Genomic DNA, 15911 nt, shown 5'->3' with positions numbered 1-15911 from the left:
TTTATTCCCTCTTTTGTCACATATGTAACTCACCTTGCATCGTAGCTGGACAACACTACAGTGATTGTGTATGTCACCACCCTCTTCCTGTTGTAATGACTGACCCCTGTGTACTTTCCAGGGACGCCAAACAGCAGGTCTGAAACACACACACACACACACACACACAAAATGAATAATTCTCGAAACACACCCACTGCGGCACATTAGTGCAAATCATTTTCTGTTCTTGTTTGGTCAGCTGTTATTCACTAGTCAAATACTGGCAACACTGTTACATTATATCAGAGGCAACTCAGAAATCGCTAGTTACTGCTTAAATACAACCCGATTAACGCCAGCCAGCAGTGAATAGAGCCAGTTTCCTTATTAGTTGGCATAGTGAGGTTTGCTGCAGGTACAGCTGACAACTGTTGTTTCAGAGAGCTTGGAAATCTCTGTGCTGACATCAAGCTGGGGAGCTGTTGCCAGATTCTGATTTCAGTCACCAAAAGATGTTAAACATAGCGGGCAGGAACATGTGTAACAAAGAGAAACGATGCCTGTGTAAAAGTGTTAAACTAACTATGTATTTATTCACCCCTATACGGTCTCATAATACAGTCAATTTCATGTCTGCCCTTTCTAATCTCAATATAATTCCTAATTCATACCGGGTACCCTGTGGAGTGTGGAGCCCCATGCCGTGCAAGGCCTGCTAGGGTATACTTTACAGCTTTCCCATGGCAGGGTATGACTGGCTTTCATTTAGCTCAATGTGAACAAGAGCATAAGCCTCACTGTATCTGGCAGCCGAGCTGTCCCTGACTTCAGCTCCAGAATAAGCTTCCCACCTCTAAATAACTTGAGCTGGAGGGTGAGGCAGAATGCGGAGCTGGCTTTGTGCAGCGGGGGGACAGTGATTTGGTTCACTATGTCAGTGGGTAAAGTTTTGAGAGAATTCAATAAGTTCCCAAGGAATGAACTGCTTGTTCTCTGTCAACATAAAAGCCTCTTAGTTTCCTGATACCACTAATCTCCCACTCACTACCCCCCTACAATTATTCCTGCTGAATGATGGCAGACTCCTTTCAACAAGGCAGTCAAGAGTAGAAAGGACTAAACTCCACTCCTTTGTATTGCACCTGCATTTTAACCAACTATGCCAACCATTATATTAATGGAGACACCATTATCATTAGTGAATATACATTAGAAGAAGAGAGACAGTTATTTCTGAGACTTGTTGCCTCCACCAGACAATACAATGCCTATATTTCAGGCTGGATTTGGTGGGTAATCTCATGGCACGAGACAGGAAGCAAGCTAAGCTGGAGGCGTCAGAATTTCTAGAAATGAAAAATGCTGCCACAAGCAAAAGAACCAGGAAAATGAAAATTACTATTAACTCATTAATGCCTCTGCCATCTGAAAATTTCAGGTACAAGTAAATGTTGAAATCATCTATCTTGCAATGTTGTGGGTAAGTCTTAAAACCTTTAGAAACAGTCCTACAACAACAAATGTACTGTCTGGTAAAATCCACCAGTGGAGGATTACCACTGTTCATTTGGGTTCATCATTTTGAGAAATTTTCTATATTATACACTCTATAAGAGCATGCCATGGGTCAAGGCATGCACCATCCTTTTCAGAACAATTTCACACAGAAAAACACCGAGAGTGTTAGTGAGGTGAAAAAAAAACATGGTCTTATTTTAAAAAACAATGCTAGCACGAAAACTTGAACTTTACATTTCTTGACTTTAAAATTCAAAATCCTCAGGCTGTCATCTATCTCTCCATCTGAGTCCTCCTCATCCCTACCTCGCAGTGTGGCTGAGGTGTGCAGGCCCTTGGGTTCGTGTTTCTGGATGGTCTTTAGCAGGTCGGGGTCCGAGTCGAACAGCTCCCGCTGGTTCTGCCAGTAGTTGCCGGGAGAAAGAAGCAGGCAGCCGTGCTCTGGAAGCACCGACTGCATCCGCCGTAACCCTGGAAACAGGTCTGTCACCTGGAGACATAATGTCTCCAGACTGCGAACCCCGGAGCTGACAGAGGAGAGACGAGGAGGAGACAGAAGTGAGGAACAGAAGGAAGGAGGTGAGAGGAAAGGGGAGCAAAGAGGAGTTGCTATTAACAAAGCTCACACATACCAAAAGCCCCTCAAGTTTTTATTACTTGAGCAGGAGACAATATTAATCTACTAATTATCTATCGATTTGAATGCATAATTTAATGATAATTAGACAAGAGAAGTACCATACTATTAATCTGACTCTTGGAAAAAGGTCTGAGATTTGAACACCCTTCATTAGGATCAGCTGCTCTCTACAGCTTTCCAGAAAAAACAACAGTGTCCTACAAATCAGCAGTCATATCAGTGCTGTACAGTACAGTAGAGTACAGTACAGTCATCAAACAGAGTACTGCAACGCAGCACATGTCCGACACAGACCTCAGTTTACAGCAGATCAATGCTTGCTGGAAGTCCAGTTCTTTTCTTCGTAACTCAAGGTCATGGATGTTTTTCTTTTTTTTTTTTTTTCCCCCCACTCACACCAAAGGCAAAGTAGTTTTGGGTTCATGGGCTTGACTTTGAACTGCTTAATGTGTTGGGGGACAGACATGGGAGATAAAGTTTTCAAAAGTTTGTCTTTACTACCAATATAAGTAATTGTTAGGTTAGAAAATTAACACGGAACTGTTTTGATGAGTGATGATTTCGGTCATTTCAGGAAAAAAAAGCCAAACATTCTGTTTCCATCTTCTCAAATGTGAGTATTTGCAGCTTTTCCCCTTTTTCTTCTTTTTCTCCTTTTTTTAAAAATGTATTTCAAACAGAATTTGTTTGGGTTTTTTATTGTTTGTTGGCAAAAAGACATCACCTTTGGCTTTGAGAAATTGTAATGAGTATGTTACTCAATATTGTTTGATATTTCACAGAATCAACGATTGATTGAAAAAATGATCAGCATATTAAATTACAAAAATTTATTTGCGGCCTCTAGTTTATAATGCACATTTCTGGATATCTGGTTTGTTTATCTATTGTGGTGGAAATAAACTAAGTACATTTACTGAAGTACTGTATTTAAGTACAATTTTAAAAGGTACTTGTACTTCCGTTTTATGATACTTCATACTTCTACTCCACTAACTTACTTTTTAGATCAAGATTCTATACATAAAACATATGATTTTATAAAATTTATAAAATATGAACAGTCACAGATTAAACTACCCAACAGTATATTAAGTTGTTAAATTTAGTTCTACATTGACAACACTTAAATACTGCTTACACATTAATAAATCAGTAATAATGCCCCAAATTGTATAAGACACTGAATGATGCCATTTTGCATTAGTACATTTACTATAATACTTAAAGTGAATTTTGCTGATAATATTAATGTACTTTTACTTAAATATGTAGGATTTTAATGCAGGACTTGTAAAATTTTCCCACTGAGCTCAGTTCTTCTTCCACTGATCATCTACCACTGAGTATGTGCGTGTTTACCCGTCAGGCTGGACGTGGTTACGGATCTCCTCCAGCAAGCTAAAGACTTGACCCAGTGGCGACCGAAACACGTCCACCGGTACCAGACCGTTGTCCCACGGAGACACCGCCGCCTTCACCAACACCTGCTGGATGTAGGCGACCGGAGGACCCCGGTACTACAGCAAAAACAACACACATACACAAAGCATGCAGGTGACACTTTTAGACACAACAAAAAACTGTTGCAGGCAACCTGCCGCTGTTTAATGATTCTGTACCAGAACTAAGACGCTGAAAGTGTTCTGCGAATGCTGTAAAGTTTCCTCCTGTCCTCCTGCCTAAAAGGCAGTAAATTAAATCTACTGCAGACAGTTAAATGAGCCACGTTTGCCTTTGGCTTTCATCCTTTATGAGCCTCCATCTTCGCAATGAGACTTGTCTGTGTAGGTCTTGATCTGAGAACCAGTTTTAGACTTTCAGAGTGAGGACAATTTTTCTTTACAGACATAAGTTTGGAGTCGGATTCAGGTTTGAGTTTAGAAATTGTTTTAGGATTAGGAATCAAGGTTGAGGAATGAATACAGCTAAAGGAAGGTTTGACACTAAAAGTACTGGTGTGTGTATAAATGTGTGTGTGCTTTCTCTTCTCCTACCCAGTCGGGTCGCTCTCCCAGGTCTCCCTGAGGCTCATGGGAAGGGACGCTGTAGTCTCGCACCCCTGTGGTGAACTCCACAGGCCCCGTCCCAGGCAGGGGAAGCCTCAATAATGGATAGCTGGGAGGGGGGGCAGGGTAAATAGATATGAAACAAATTTCTTTCTCAGTCTGACAAGCAGCCAAAAAGTATCATAGTATTAAAAGAGAACTACAAATGATATCTTATCAAATCTGAAGCTGTAGCTTGTAGCAGCTAATACTTGAAAAACAATCAAAATTACTCAACATGATTAAAATTGCAAGTATTGTGTATTTTCTGTCCTACTAACCCATTAAACAACAAATCAATTAATCCCTATTAGACATTATTAATTTATATGAATAAAAATAAATGTATTCAAAGACAGAGGTGGAGACTTATAAAGAATAGACTGCTTGATGATGCGGTCATGTTAAAAGGTGAGAGCTTCAGTTTAAGGGATTGCACTTGTGCGATGTTTGTGTGTGTGTGTGTGTGTGTGTGTGCACTATGCAACTCTTCTGAGAACATGAAACCAGAGGCTCTGGTTTCTCCTTTCAGTGCTAACTGGAGAGACCGCTCCCTCCTTCTCGTGGAAAAGGGTGGGTCCTTAAAAAAAACAAGTTAGCTACTTGTTTCCCTACAAACTACTTAGTAGTAGTGGGAGCAAGTTAATTTTGTACACACACTGTTCTTCTGATGGAGAAAACAGCATGTTTCTGGGTGCAGGTACGCTTTCTTTCTGCTTACTGACCATGTTTACCAACATCACAGTAAGCATGTTAATCACAGGATTAACAAAAGCACAGCTAATTCCGATCCCTCTAAAACAGCAACTGCAGGAGGGAAAACGTTTAGCACTCTGGCATTACTAGGCCTACATGTCAGACTGACGTTATTCAAGTATGTTGTCATATCAGCCTTTGCAGCAGGCGGCCCAGTCGGGACGGTGCACCTCAAAAAAAGCTGGCCACTGGACTGTTGTCAGGACTAAGACAAGTCAAAGAGAGGGCACAGTTTACAGCTCACTGACTGAATCAAAGGCCGTGTTCAGACTGACTTGAGCCCTGCGTGAAAAAAACCAAAAAAAACCCAAAACACAAGACACGCCCTTCTCTTAAAGTTGAATGGAGCCGATCCGCTAGCGCAGAAAGGATGCCCACGCAGGGTGCTCTAGATAAACAACGAAGGGTTGTCGGCCACAAAAGTTGAACCAGGCTCAACTCTTGCTGCAACGCAATGTGACATCATCTGGCAAGGCGCGGTGTTGGCCAATCAAATACATGGATGTGCACATTCATGGCGGATTGCTTTCTGACATCGGTGCCACGTTTCTACTTTCTACCTTTACCTCGCATTCGTCATCATCAAAGATAAACCAACTGTGACCGTGATAACTCTCCGTAGCTGTAAAATCCTGGTGTTTTAGGGTTTCATAAAACCTTTAAACGCATAAATCTGTTAAACCAACTACATTTCCTGGGGGACAGTCTATTTTCTCACCAGTTCCTTAAACTACACGTGCCCACCAACACAGCCCCCAGTGCTGTTTAAACACAGGCCTGTTTTTTGGTCTGACTCACCACGAAAACGGGGGCCTCTCCTCTCCCAACCTTGAATTACGTTAAGCAGCCACCACCTATAACTTTCTAACAGTGAAGACTGTGTGTCTTGCACAGCGTTACTATGAAAAGTATTAAGGGACTTCAAAACAAACAAAGAGGACGGCTGCAGCTGAGTAATACCCGCCATACAGGAGACGTGCATATGACGCAGATCTACTCAATGCGCCCATTTCTTATGAAACAGCTTTCACTCTGGTTTCCACTGTTAGCCAAGACTCCAGCCTGCAGTGCTGTCCCATACACTACACTGGTAAACTGGACATTTACATCAAATAATTACCAAATAAAAGTTTAATTTTCACCTCTCTCCTTCCGTCTACACACACACACACACACACACACACACCTTATCTTTTTCTTGCCCATAATTACCTGCTTCTTATGTCTCTCTCACTCTCTCTCTTTCCACATGGCATTTAAATGATGTTTAGTATTAGTACTTAGTATTTCAGTATTATTAAATCAATTTCCAGTTGACCAAAACCAGTCGGTGCCACACCCTGGTTCAGCCCTTGTCCTGACGCTGACCTGCCCATTCAGACTGACTCGCATCACCGTGTCGCAGATGTTACAGTTTTGTTTACTGCCTGTTCGCTCTTGCGAGCAAAAATCAGTAACTGTAGTTAATTATCAAAACTGGAACTTGCACGTGTTTGGCGAATTATGGTTTTCTTAATGAAAAACAGAAGGAAGCTGATTGTTTTTCCTTCATGTTGAAAAAGGTATAGTTGGATTTCCCTTAAGAAGTCAGAAACATATCTGAACTGCATTGATGGTTTTGTGGAGTGATTTTTTTTTCCCTTTCTAACTTCCATCAGAGACCTTTTCTCTGCCAAAAAGGAAATCTTTGAGGGCAACATTTACAGGATTAATGGAAATCACCAATGAGCAGACAGTAACATACTGGCACACACACAAATACACACACACACACAAAAAAAAAGGCTTTTGTGTACTCTGCAATGAGACAGTGGATTAATCCTGGAGGGTAGGCTGCACACATTGTACACATTGTTCTACATTGTAGAATGAATATACACAAAATGTGCATCCATTTATGATAATTATGATAATGATGATGATATTATTATCCTCTTTCCTAAGTTGTAGTCACACAAGGCTCCAGCTGAGGACCTGCGGAAAAGTGTTCCAGAGGTGGGGTTATTAGGTAAAAGCAAATTGATTTGTCTAAAAAAACCATTTTCGAAGTTTGAGATCAAATCCATGTTATTACACAACTACTTGTGTATGTATTAACTGCAGGTGAGTACCTTTAAAATCATTCCAAGATTGAGGAGCAGCTGATTAAGAATTTGCTGATTCATTGGTACTGATCAATAGCACTATCAACCTCCACGTAGACAGTGTGTGATCATTTGTACTCGTGTACCAATATTACTTATTTCCCTTTTAGAAATGTACTTGTCATTTGATAGAAAAACTCTCTCTCCCTGTTTTTCTCCCTCTCTCAATTCGCTCCCTCCACCCAACTCCCCCGCTATCCAAGGTCACTGTACCTCCACAAAGGCCTCTTTTGTGCAGAGCCAGCCCCCCTCCTGACAGGCAGATGGAGGGACAGGCCTCCCATTCTCACAGGGCCATTTTCTCACAGCCCTCTGCTCTAGTCCTGCCTTAAACATCCCAGTCGTCAAGCTCTTTTCTTTCACTTGGCCCCGGGTGGTGGTCAGTCGTCCATTTGTTCAGCACCCCTGCTGTAAGGTGCTGCAAGTACAGCACGCAGCAGGTGCATGTGTGTGTGTGTGTGTCAGATTGCTGAGATTGTTTTACAATGCCTTTACTGATGAAGCCGGGCCAACTCTCTGACCTATGTTCTCTCTTTGTGGTTTAGCAAGAGTAGCTACGTGCGTGTGTTGAGTGTTTGTGTCCTGGTGTCGGCAGGGGGCTGTTATGTGTGTGCAGATGGCCAGTTCAAATTAGTTGAGCCTGTCTACACATCTTTCGAGTATCAAGTACCGGCTGGCTTAAAAAGTGGTTCTGAAGCAGCAGTTACACCAGTTTCAGGGGATTTTGAGGCCCAGGTTATGCTGGAAAAGCCAAAGAAACTAGTTCGAACAACATGTTGTCCAACAACGTTGAAAGGCAAGTGATTATAGCTGTTTCAAACAGTGTCACTCGACGGCAGGGTGAAAAGCCGACTGTCATGGAGAGGGGTTAGACGTGACACTTTTTTAAAAATGGGGATAATGCTGCACATTTTCAGTGTTACACTTGCTTGTGCACAGCAAACGTACAACAAATCATTGTGTAACAAATGAAAAAAAGACAGGCTCAAACCCATCGTACTTTCGCACCTCCACACAGGTGGCCAGTCTCTGTGTGAAGTGGGTGTGAATGTCATAGCCCGCTGTAATCCGACGTCAGAAAAGCGTGGAGGAAGAGGGTTTCCGAAGCCGCCTGCCCGTCTGACAAGCAGTTGTGATGGAGTATAATGGAGACCCGGAAACACGGCAAAGACATTTGGAAAAATGTCCATTGAAACTTTTCCAATTCCTTACACAGAATAATCCCCTGCTCCGCCATTGCACCTTATGTTAAGTGTGTCAAACACTCCTTGCTTGTCTGCAACAGAGCTTGATACACTACTGCCTTGTTGTGTTGATATTATTAACTGCTCACTGATCAGAGACTCTACCAGGAGTAATACTGAAGATAGTATTCTTTTTTTAAAAGTACTACAAACTAAGCCCTCAAACAAAGACCTCTGAGTTGAATCCACACGTTTCTGACACAGTGTCAACAATCTGTCACTTTCACCAATCTGTACGGTCCCGCTATTTCATTGTACCTGAAGGTGTTTTTTTTTTTGTTTTGTTTTTTTAAAAACACCCCATGCACATGTTTTTTTGTGTTTGTATGATTTTTTTTTTTTCCATTTTTATACAGTACTTCCTGAAAGTAAATTCACAAAGGTGTTACAGCCTTGCTACCTGTATGTCCACTGACGCTCCACAGTTTATATCAACAGTACAGCTAACGAATGGAATTCAATCTAAATCTTGATCATAGAAACATTAACAAAAAAAACCCGGACAGAGCACCTACCAGCAGGTGAGGATGCTGGCGGAGGTGAAGAGGATGATGGGTACTGGGTAGGAGGCACACAGCAGCCCATGGCGGTAGAAGGCTGCCGAGATCTTCTCTCTCAGCTGCTCGCGCACCGTCATCCTGGTGGGCGGGGTCAACTCCCGGCCATTGGGAGGCACTGGGCGGCGGAGGGCAGGGCGCCGCGGGGCATCCAGGGACCTGGAGCAGTGAGTGAGACAATAGTTTAACAGATCAGTTAGCCCAACGTCACATGAAAGAAGGTATCAAGACGGCATAATTCTCAGTGCTTATACAAAACCCCCTTTTTCTTTTTCTTCATTTTTTTCCCTCAACGCAGATTTTCTAAGAGAAATCTTGTGAAGGGCATTTATCATTAGTTACACACATGTTGACACCTTTCAACATGTGGACATCCCAGCCCACGAGAACTCAGTAGTCAATACTACATTATTGACAGGCGTCACGGGTGGTGTGATTCCACAGCAAGATGGTCTGTAGTTTTACCTAAGGTCTTAGAGTGGACGGGAATGCCCCCCCACCCCACTTCCAACCCCCCTAACTTACGGCGCCTCTGCTCAGAACACACCCATGTATCAACTCTGCCTTCAAGGTTGATCTCAGCTACACACCGGAAAAGTTTCGTGTCTGTATGTCGCAATATGTGACACCATTGTTGTGACATAATTTGTCGACCGACTGACAAGTCAACTGTCAAAGTATTCAAAAACCGCCCCTGTGGTAGTTCACGCTAGAGCAGGTGTCTCCAGAACCACGTTTTGCTATGATCTCTCACACACACACACACACACACACACACACACACACACACACACACACACACACACACACACACACACACGCAGCTGGTAAAAATTCGTCAGCAACCATTTTAATAACCAATAAAACACTTCAGATTTTTTCAAAGCAAAAATGCCATGTTCCAGCTCCTCAAATGTGAGGATTTGCAGCTTTTTTGTCTCACATGATGGTAAAATAATAGCTTTGTGTTATAAACTGCTGGTTCGACAAGACAAGCAATTTGAAGACGTCACCATGAGCTCAGGAAAGGTCTCTGTTGCCGGTAGCACCATTGGAAAGCCAGAGTTGTGTAGAATCCAGTAGATGAATCATTTTTGTACAGGCACTGTTGGCATCCAATGGCTGTCATTCAACGTGTATATTTTGATGTACATTTTCATCCCAATGCTGAACATTTTCTAAACATATTCTGTTATGAAAAACAACAAATTTAGAGGTTTGTGCAGCCTTGAAAAAGTTATGTGATCTCTGAGTGCTGTTTAGATTTCTCCCCCACTGAAAGCAGAGGGTTAATAAATACATATGTAAGAACAACGATAGCTTTCTAGATTTCTTTTCATAAATACCATTTTGCATCTACACCAACAAACAGGCGCTACCGCACATTCAATCACACAAGGAGACTGGTTCTTATAGGGCTGTTCTGTCCAGAACATCTAATTAGTTACATACTCCACACATGCTGCTGAGCACAGGCAGGCTGTGTTTTTCCCTCAGACAACCTACCTACAGGGATCACATGGTAGACAGCACTTAAACACACAGCCCATTTAGCAACCAAAAAGGTGTGGACACATTCCCCCCTGTAGAAAACATGCAACTCCGGCTGAGCAGCTAGATTTAAGAAACAAAGATATAGAAGTCTCGTCGATCACACCTGGGTAAAAAACAGCCACCAGGTTCCCTGATAACAGCCTTTTGTTATAGGACAGTGGGTAAATTCCGCTTCCATTCAGGTGGAAAAAGACAGAGGGATAAGCTGGCCAACGCGGAAGACAGTAGCATTTAAAGGAGGTCCTTTAAATATTTACTAGTGCTAAAATGATTAGTCGATCCTTAGACAGACAAATTAATTTACAACAATTTTAAAAATCACTTGCTTAGATCATTCATTAGGGAAAAATATTAACATTGACTAGTCCTTGCTTCTTAAATACAAGCATTTTCTGTTTTTCTACTTTTTACATCATTGCAAATTGAATATCTTAAGGTTTTTGGTCTTTGTTCAATAGAGTAAGCAATTTGAAGATGTTACTGTAACATGAGTAATTTGAGTATTTACATAGACAAGAACCATAAGAAACCAAATGCTATAAGTACATTTGTTTTAAATGAGGAAGTCCTGAAACAGTGTTGGTCACACATGTCCTGTTTCCTCATCAGTGATGCTGAATAGTGCCTGCAGCTGAAGGTTTAAGTGACTTTTTCCATCACCCGTTGATCAACCAGCTCCTCGGCTACGGCAGCAATACCATGCATTGATTTCAGTGACACTGCAGCTAGTAAGTAGGTCACGCAAAGCTATAGGTAGATAATACGGTTGAAATGAATATTAGGCAGAAACTGAGGATTATTTTCATTAGAGTAATCTGCTGATTATTTTCGCAATTAATGAGGTAATCGTTTCGTATATAAAACGTCAGAAAACAGTGGAAAAAAAAAAACGCCCGTTATATTTTTTTCAAAAAGCCCAAGGTAGCTTGTTCAAATTGCTCGTTTTATCTGACCATCAGTCCGAAATCCAAAGATATTCACTTTACTATCATTAACGATAAAGAAAAGCATCAAATTTTAGAAGCTGAAATCAGCAAAGGTTTGGCATTTTGATTGCAAAATGACTGAATGGTTAATTGATTATCAAAATAGTTGAACATTATTTTTTGTTGATCAGCTAGTTGATGCACTGCTTCATTGTTTCGGCTTTGATCAATATCATAACGTTGAGATTTTTTTCTGGTTTTAATTATGATGATATGGCAAATGTATACAAAAATCCCATGTAAAACAAGAACTCGAATTACTCCTTTTGTTAGTTTTTAATGCTTAAAATGAATATATGCGACTGTTTAAATCATTCATTTGGACGACAAAATTTTGTAAAATGATAAGACCCTATGATTCCACTGAAAGTCATAGATTCAATATTATATCTTGATTTCTCAAAAAATTGGACACAAAACACTAACATGACTCTGTGCTTTACAGTGGACTGAACACTGATTTGATGTCAACACAAGCAGGAGAAATGTGCGAAATCTTTGCCTTATGGGTGGTACACCTCACTTCAAACAGAACCGACTCAATCAGTTTCCCAGATCAACTAAACCTCCTGTTGACTTTTGTGCTCAATCTTAGCTCCTGTCTCTCTGTTTACTCAGCAGACAGGTTCAGCGCTGCCTATCCTATGTTTGTAGTTACACACTGCTCTATTACAATGTTTAACTGGCTGCCCAAGCAAATCTACTGTGGCTGGACAGTGTCTCATTCTGCTGATCCTTACCAACTCTCTCTTGCCTCAGCTTCTCAAATGTTGTCCATAAGCAGCAACATATTATTTGTTAACCATGCCAAAACATAACAACAAAGCTCAACAAAGCCTCACACGGTTCTGAGACCATACCTGCTAACAGGGGACCAGGTTACCTCTCTGGCTCGCGGCTGTTTATGTCCGGGTTTTTTTAGTTTAAGTGGTGCCTTGTGGTTAACATAGTGATTCCTTCTCGATTCAGGCAGAGTGTCTGGCTGCTCGGCTCGCCCCCCGGGGAGCAACGGAAACATTCCCTGGGAAGAATCCGCCTCAGGAGTCTCTTGATCTGCTGTTATAAATACACTATACAGTAAACACAGCAACGTCCCGGCAAGCTTGCACAATGGGTTCTGCAAAGGTCAAAAGAGGGCTTTGAAGTAAAGCCTTTCTGCTGGCTGTTTCTGAAGGAGAGTCGAGTCTCAGCCAGGTTCTGGTCCTGCTCAGTGTCTCGCAAGGGAAAACTTTCAATGAATGCCTCCATCTCTCAGCTGTCTGTCCAGTTCAGTGCATGCTGTGGGGTTATGTGGGTGTAGCAGCGAGGCCTGATTTGGCAAAGGCTCAGCAGCATCTCCGTCAGTGAGCTAATCCGGGATTTAGCCGATCGGAAACTCAACAAGCAGGGCTCAGGGCCTATGGCAACCCCCTACTGCTACCCTCCTCCTCTGGTCACAGCCTTCAGGCGGTCTATCACGAACGTTGTAGCATGCTGTAAATTCACATCTCAAAAGCTTCAGGGAGGCTTTAAAACCAAAATTTAATAACCAGGGCAGAAAATTAACATCAGCCACAGGCCGAGTGCTGATAAACTGTTGTCCCAGGCTGGTGAGTTTGTGTTCTCTTCAGCCACTTTGGCAGGTGACCAGCGATTGTTTGGAAATCCTATTCTGTCTGGCCGGATGGTGTTTGTTGGGATATGCTAGCTACTATGGCTGAAGGAATAAAAATAACATTTCTGCTTTAACCCAACAAACCACAAATAAATCTTTATGACAAGAGCGTGGAAAATGTCTCAGTTCAAAAATCTTGTGTATTTGTGCGTACGTGCTAGGCAACTAATAATCTAACAAAGAGGAGTCTATATGCTTCCCACGTGAGAAGCCAGCACAATTACTTGCAACACAAAAACACAGCTACAGACATGAGAGACACAGTGTTTCACATTGCAAGTGCAAATTCAGTTAAGGAGATCACAGTGGTTCTCTGCAGCTTAATTGGGTAGCTTGCAGATTAAGGTAAATTTTATAAAGCCAGATGCCAACTATATTACTGTGAGCTAAATGTTTCCCGGAGTTCATGTATGAACTGTATCAGAGATATTTCAAAACTAAAACAGTACATTTACAGTTACACTCACACTTGCAATACTCTTCATTGAAATTAGATATTTGCCAAAAAGCAAAAACACCAGCTTACCTCTTTTCAACACTTCCTAAAATGCCAAGCTTGAAGGCGTCTCCAGGGTTTATAGATTCCAATGGCATAATAAGCAACCTTCTGTATCACGCAATACATTTACATGCCTTATCTATATCTACACGTGAATTACTGCAAGACGAAAACTATAGAAATATCCACAAAACTTTCGGGAGAGCTTTAGGCTGCATCAATTCTCCGTAACATGACCGCATCAACATTCAGTGCCCATAGGTGCATAATTTGGAGGCATGCTCCTCTGATCGGTGAAGCCAATTAGTCCTGTTGTAAATGCAGCTCGATGTGGATGAGCAGATTACCGCAACACAGCCTTTTACAACCAGAGCTGATGATAAAAGAGGGAACTGTCCTGTCAATCAGTAACCATACTGTAACAAGGACTGATGTGTAACAAGCAGTCAGTTTCCGACCAGGGACTTCCTTTCTCTAACATATTATTTAACTTGAGAAGAGGAAAATGAGGACATAATAAATCCTGACCTTTTGATTAACTGTAACTGCAGGTTATCATGCACACGTCTTTAACCGAATACGACCCTCAGTAAAGTTTCTAAAGTCATCTTTTTCTGGCATATGTTCCTCCTTTCCCATCTAGAGCACATTAAACTGGCCAAAATTGTGAAATTGCTATCACAAGACGGTAAATCCACGCAGGGATGGCGGGGCTGATGTAACTCTGTGGCAACATCAACTGCCAGGAACAAGCTAGCACAGCGGCTCCCAAACAGGGTCCAAGGATGTCCAGGGGACCCAAACAAGGTTCCCAGGATGATCCTCACATAAATAATGTGTAGGTTTAACTTTATAACTGTGTGGGTTCTTTGTAAAACGACGAGGCAGAACAGATGAGTTAACAGAAGAATGAGCAAACCGTCACAGGTTTACCAATCAGCAGAGATTCGGTAACTTTACATTATTAGCCCACAACATTTCCGAGATCAGTGAGTCTCTTGAAGCACCTCGCCACCAAAAAAAAAAAAAAAAGTTCGTGGCCTTTGCGAACAGTTCTGTAGATTGACATAAAAAATGTGTAGAAACGCACAACCAAGCCTTGCTGTTTCCCTGAATGGGGTTCGCGTATTTTCATAAATGAATCCCTGCTGTCAAATGTCAACTTGCTGGCTAAACGTTAGTAACACAGCCAGCTAACGTTAGCTACGAGTATCCTGTAGGATGTCTCAAACGTTTGGGGCATAACACTCATTTCAAAATATTTGCAATATACGTCGGAATAATATACTAATACCCAAGTTTGCCACTTAAGTTAAAAATTAAACATTTATGAACTGTAGAAGTTAACGATAAACCCACTAATTGTCGTGTGCTAACGTTACCTGAGTGGATCTCTCGCATCATCAGCACTCTACAACCAGAGCATTAAAAAAAAAAAAAAAACAAAAAACTATGAGACCAAATGTAATAAACTGCTACTGCTTATATTTACGGTCACAACATAACACACATATCCAAGTATAACCTTTCTCCAAATTGTTGCACCTTGTACCCGAAAGACAACTTGTGATTGCAGCAAGCCAAAGGCTAACATTGCTAGCAAGTGGCTATCTATGTTAACGATAAGTGCTCAACGAACACAGTGGACCCGGGTCCCTGTAAATATATATTTTACAGAACAACCAGAAGAGTTTATGGTAAACAATAATAGGACCGTTAATGCTACGAGGAGCCGGCGTTACCAACACCTGCTTAATATGCCACTGTCACTGTGAAACTATGAAAACAGTTTGTAGCTAACGCTAATAACGTTGCCAAACACCAAATTAACGCAGACGTTAGCTTCCTTGGCGTCGTGACGATATTTAGTTATGCAGTGAAGTGTGGGATGCCCGGGGCTCACGGTGTGTGTGTGAGCCCAGCAGCCGTAAAGTTGCTGCTATGGCCACAACAACGCCTCTGTTGCTAACATTATGAAGTGACCAAACAAGCCAGCAGCTCCCATGCTTTCCACCAAGACGAAGCTAACTCTCGCAACGCAGCCAATGCTAGCGGGTTTATAGCTTGAATGTGCGCACACTTGCCTGGGCAAACTTCAGAGAACCTCAAGTGTAGTTGTTGCCGAGGTCCTCCTGGGAAAAACCGACGAGCAGCCGCCGTGTTATCCCTTTTGTTTTGGAAACTGGCTAAGGGCTAACTCGCATGCCCCGAATCCGACGCTGACGCTGACACGCAGGAGCGGCGTCGTTTCAAATCTACTGGTTGTCAAACCGCACTGACCTCTCCACTTCGACCTCTGACCCTGCGGCGTGTAGCGCAGGGTCAGAGC

At 42.1% G+C, this 15911-nt stretch overlaps 1 protein-coding gene across 4 annotated transcripts in view; it reads right to left on the bottom strand.

The window, feature by feature from the left end:
• The window catches only part of LOC120784637 (SREBF chaperone), a 38341-nt gene extending 22549 nt beyond the window's left edge, over positions 1–15792 (bottom strand). For 3 of the 4 annotated variants that reach the window (XR_005706470.1, XM_040118595.1, XM_040118597.1), the window contains exons 1-6: positions 13610–14214; positions 8848–9048; positions 4138–4258; positions 3503–3660; positions 1807–2027; positions 34–139 (exon numbers count right to left, since the gene is read on the bottom strand). Coding sequence is in view for 3 of the 4 variants with exons in the window: in XM_040118595.1 (XP_039974529.1) it covers positions 34–139; positions 1807–2027; positions 3503–3660; positions 4138–4258; positions 8848–9048; positions 13610–13677 (875 nt within the window). In the remaining variant the exon portion in view is untranslated. Of the gene's footprint in view, positions 1–33; positions 140–1806; positions 2028–3502; positions 3661–4137; positions 4259–8847; positions 9049–13609; positions 14215–15666 lie in introns of those variants that run through there. The other variant, XM_040118598.1, reaches the window with a different exon arrangement.
• Positions 15793–15911: the final 119 nt, after the last annotated feature.

This window comes from Xiphias gladius, chromosome 22, assembly GCF_016859285.1.
Source record: "Xiphias gladius isolate SHS-SW01 ecotype Sanya breed wild chromosome 22, ASM1685928v1, whole genome shotgun sequence".
NCBI lineage: Eukaryota > Metazoa > Chordata > Actinopteri > Istiophoriformes > Xiphiidae > Xiphias > Xiphias gladius.
Note: the sequence above shows the minus strand (reverse complement) of the source record. Positions and strands in the feature narration are given on the sequence as shown.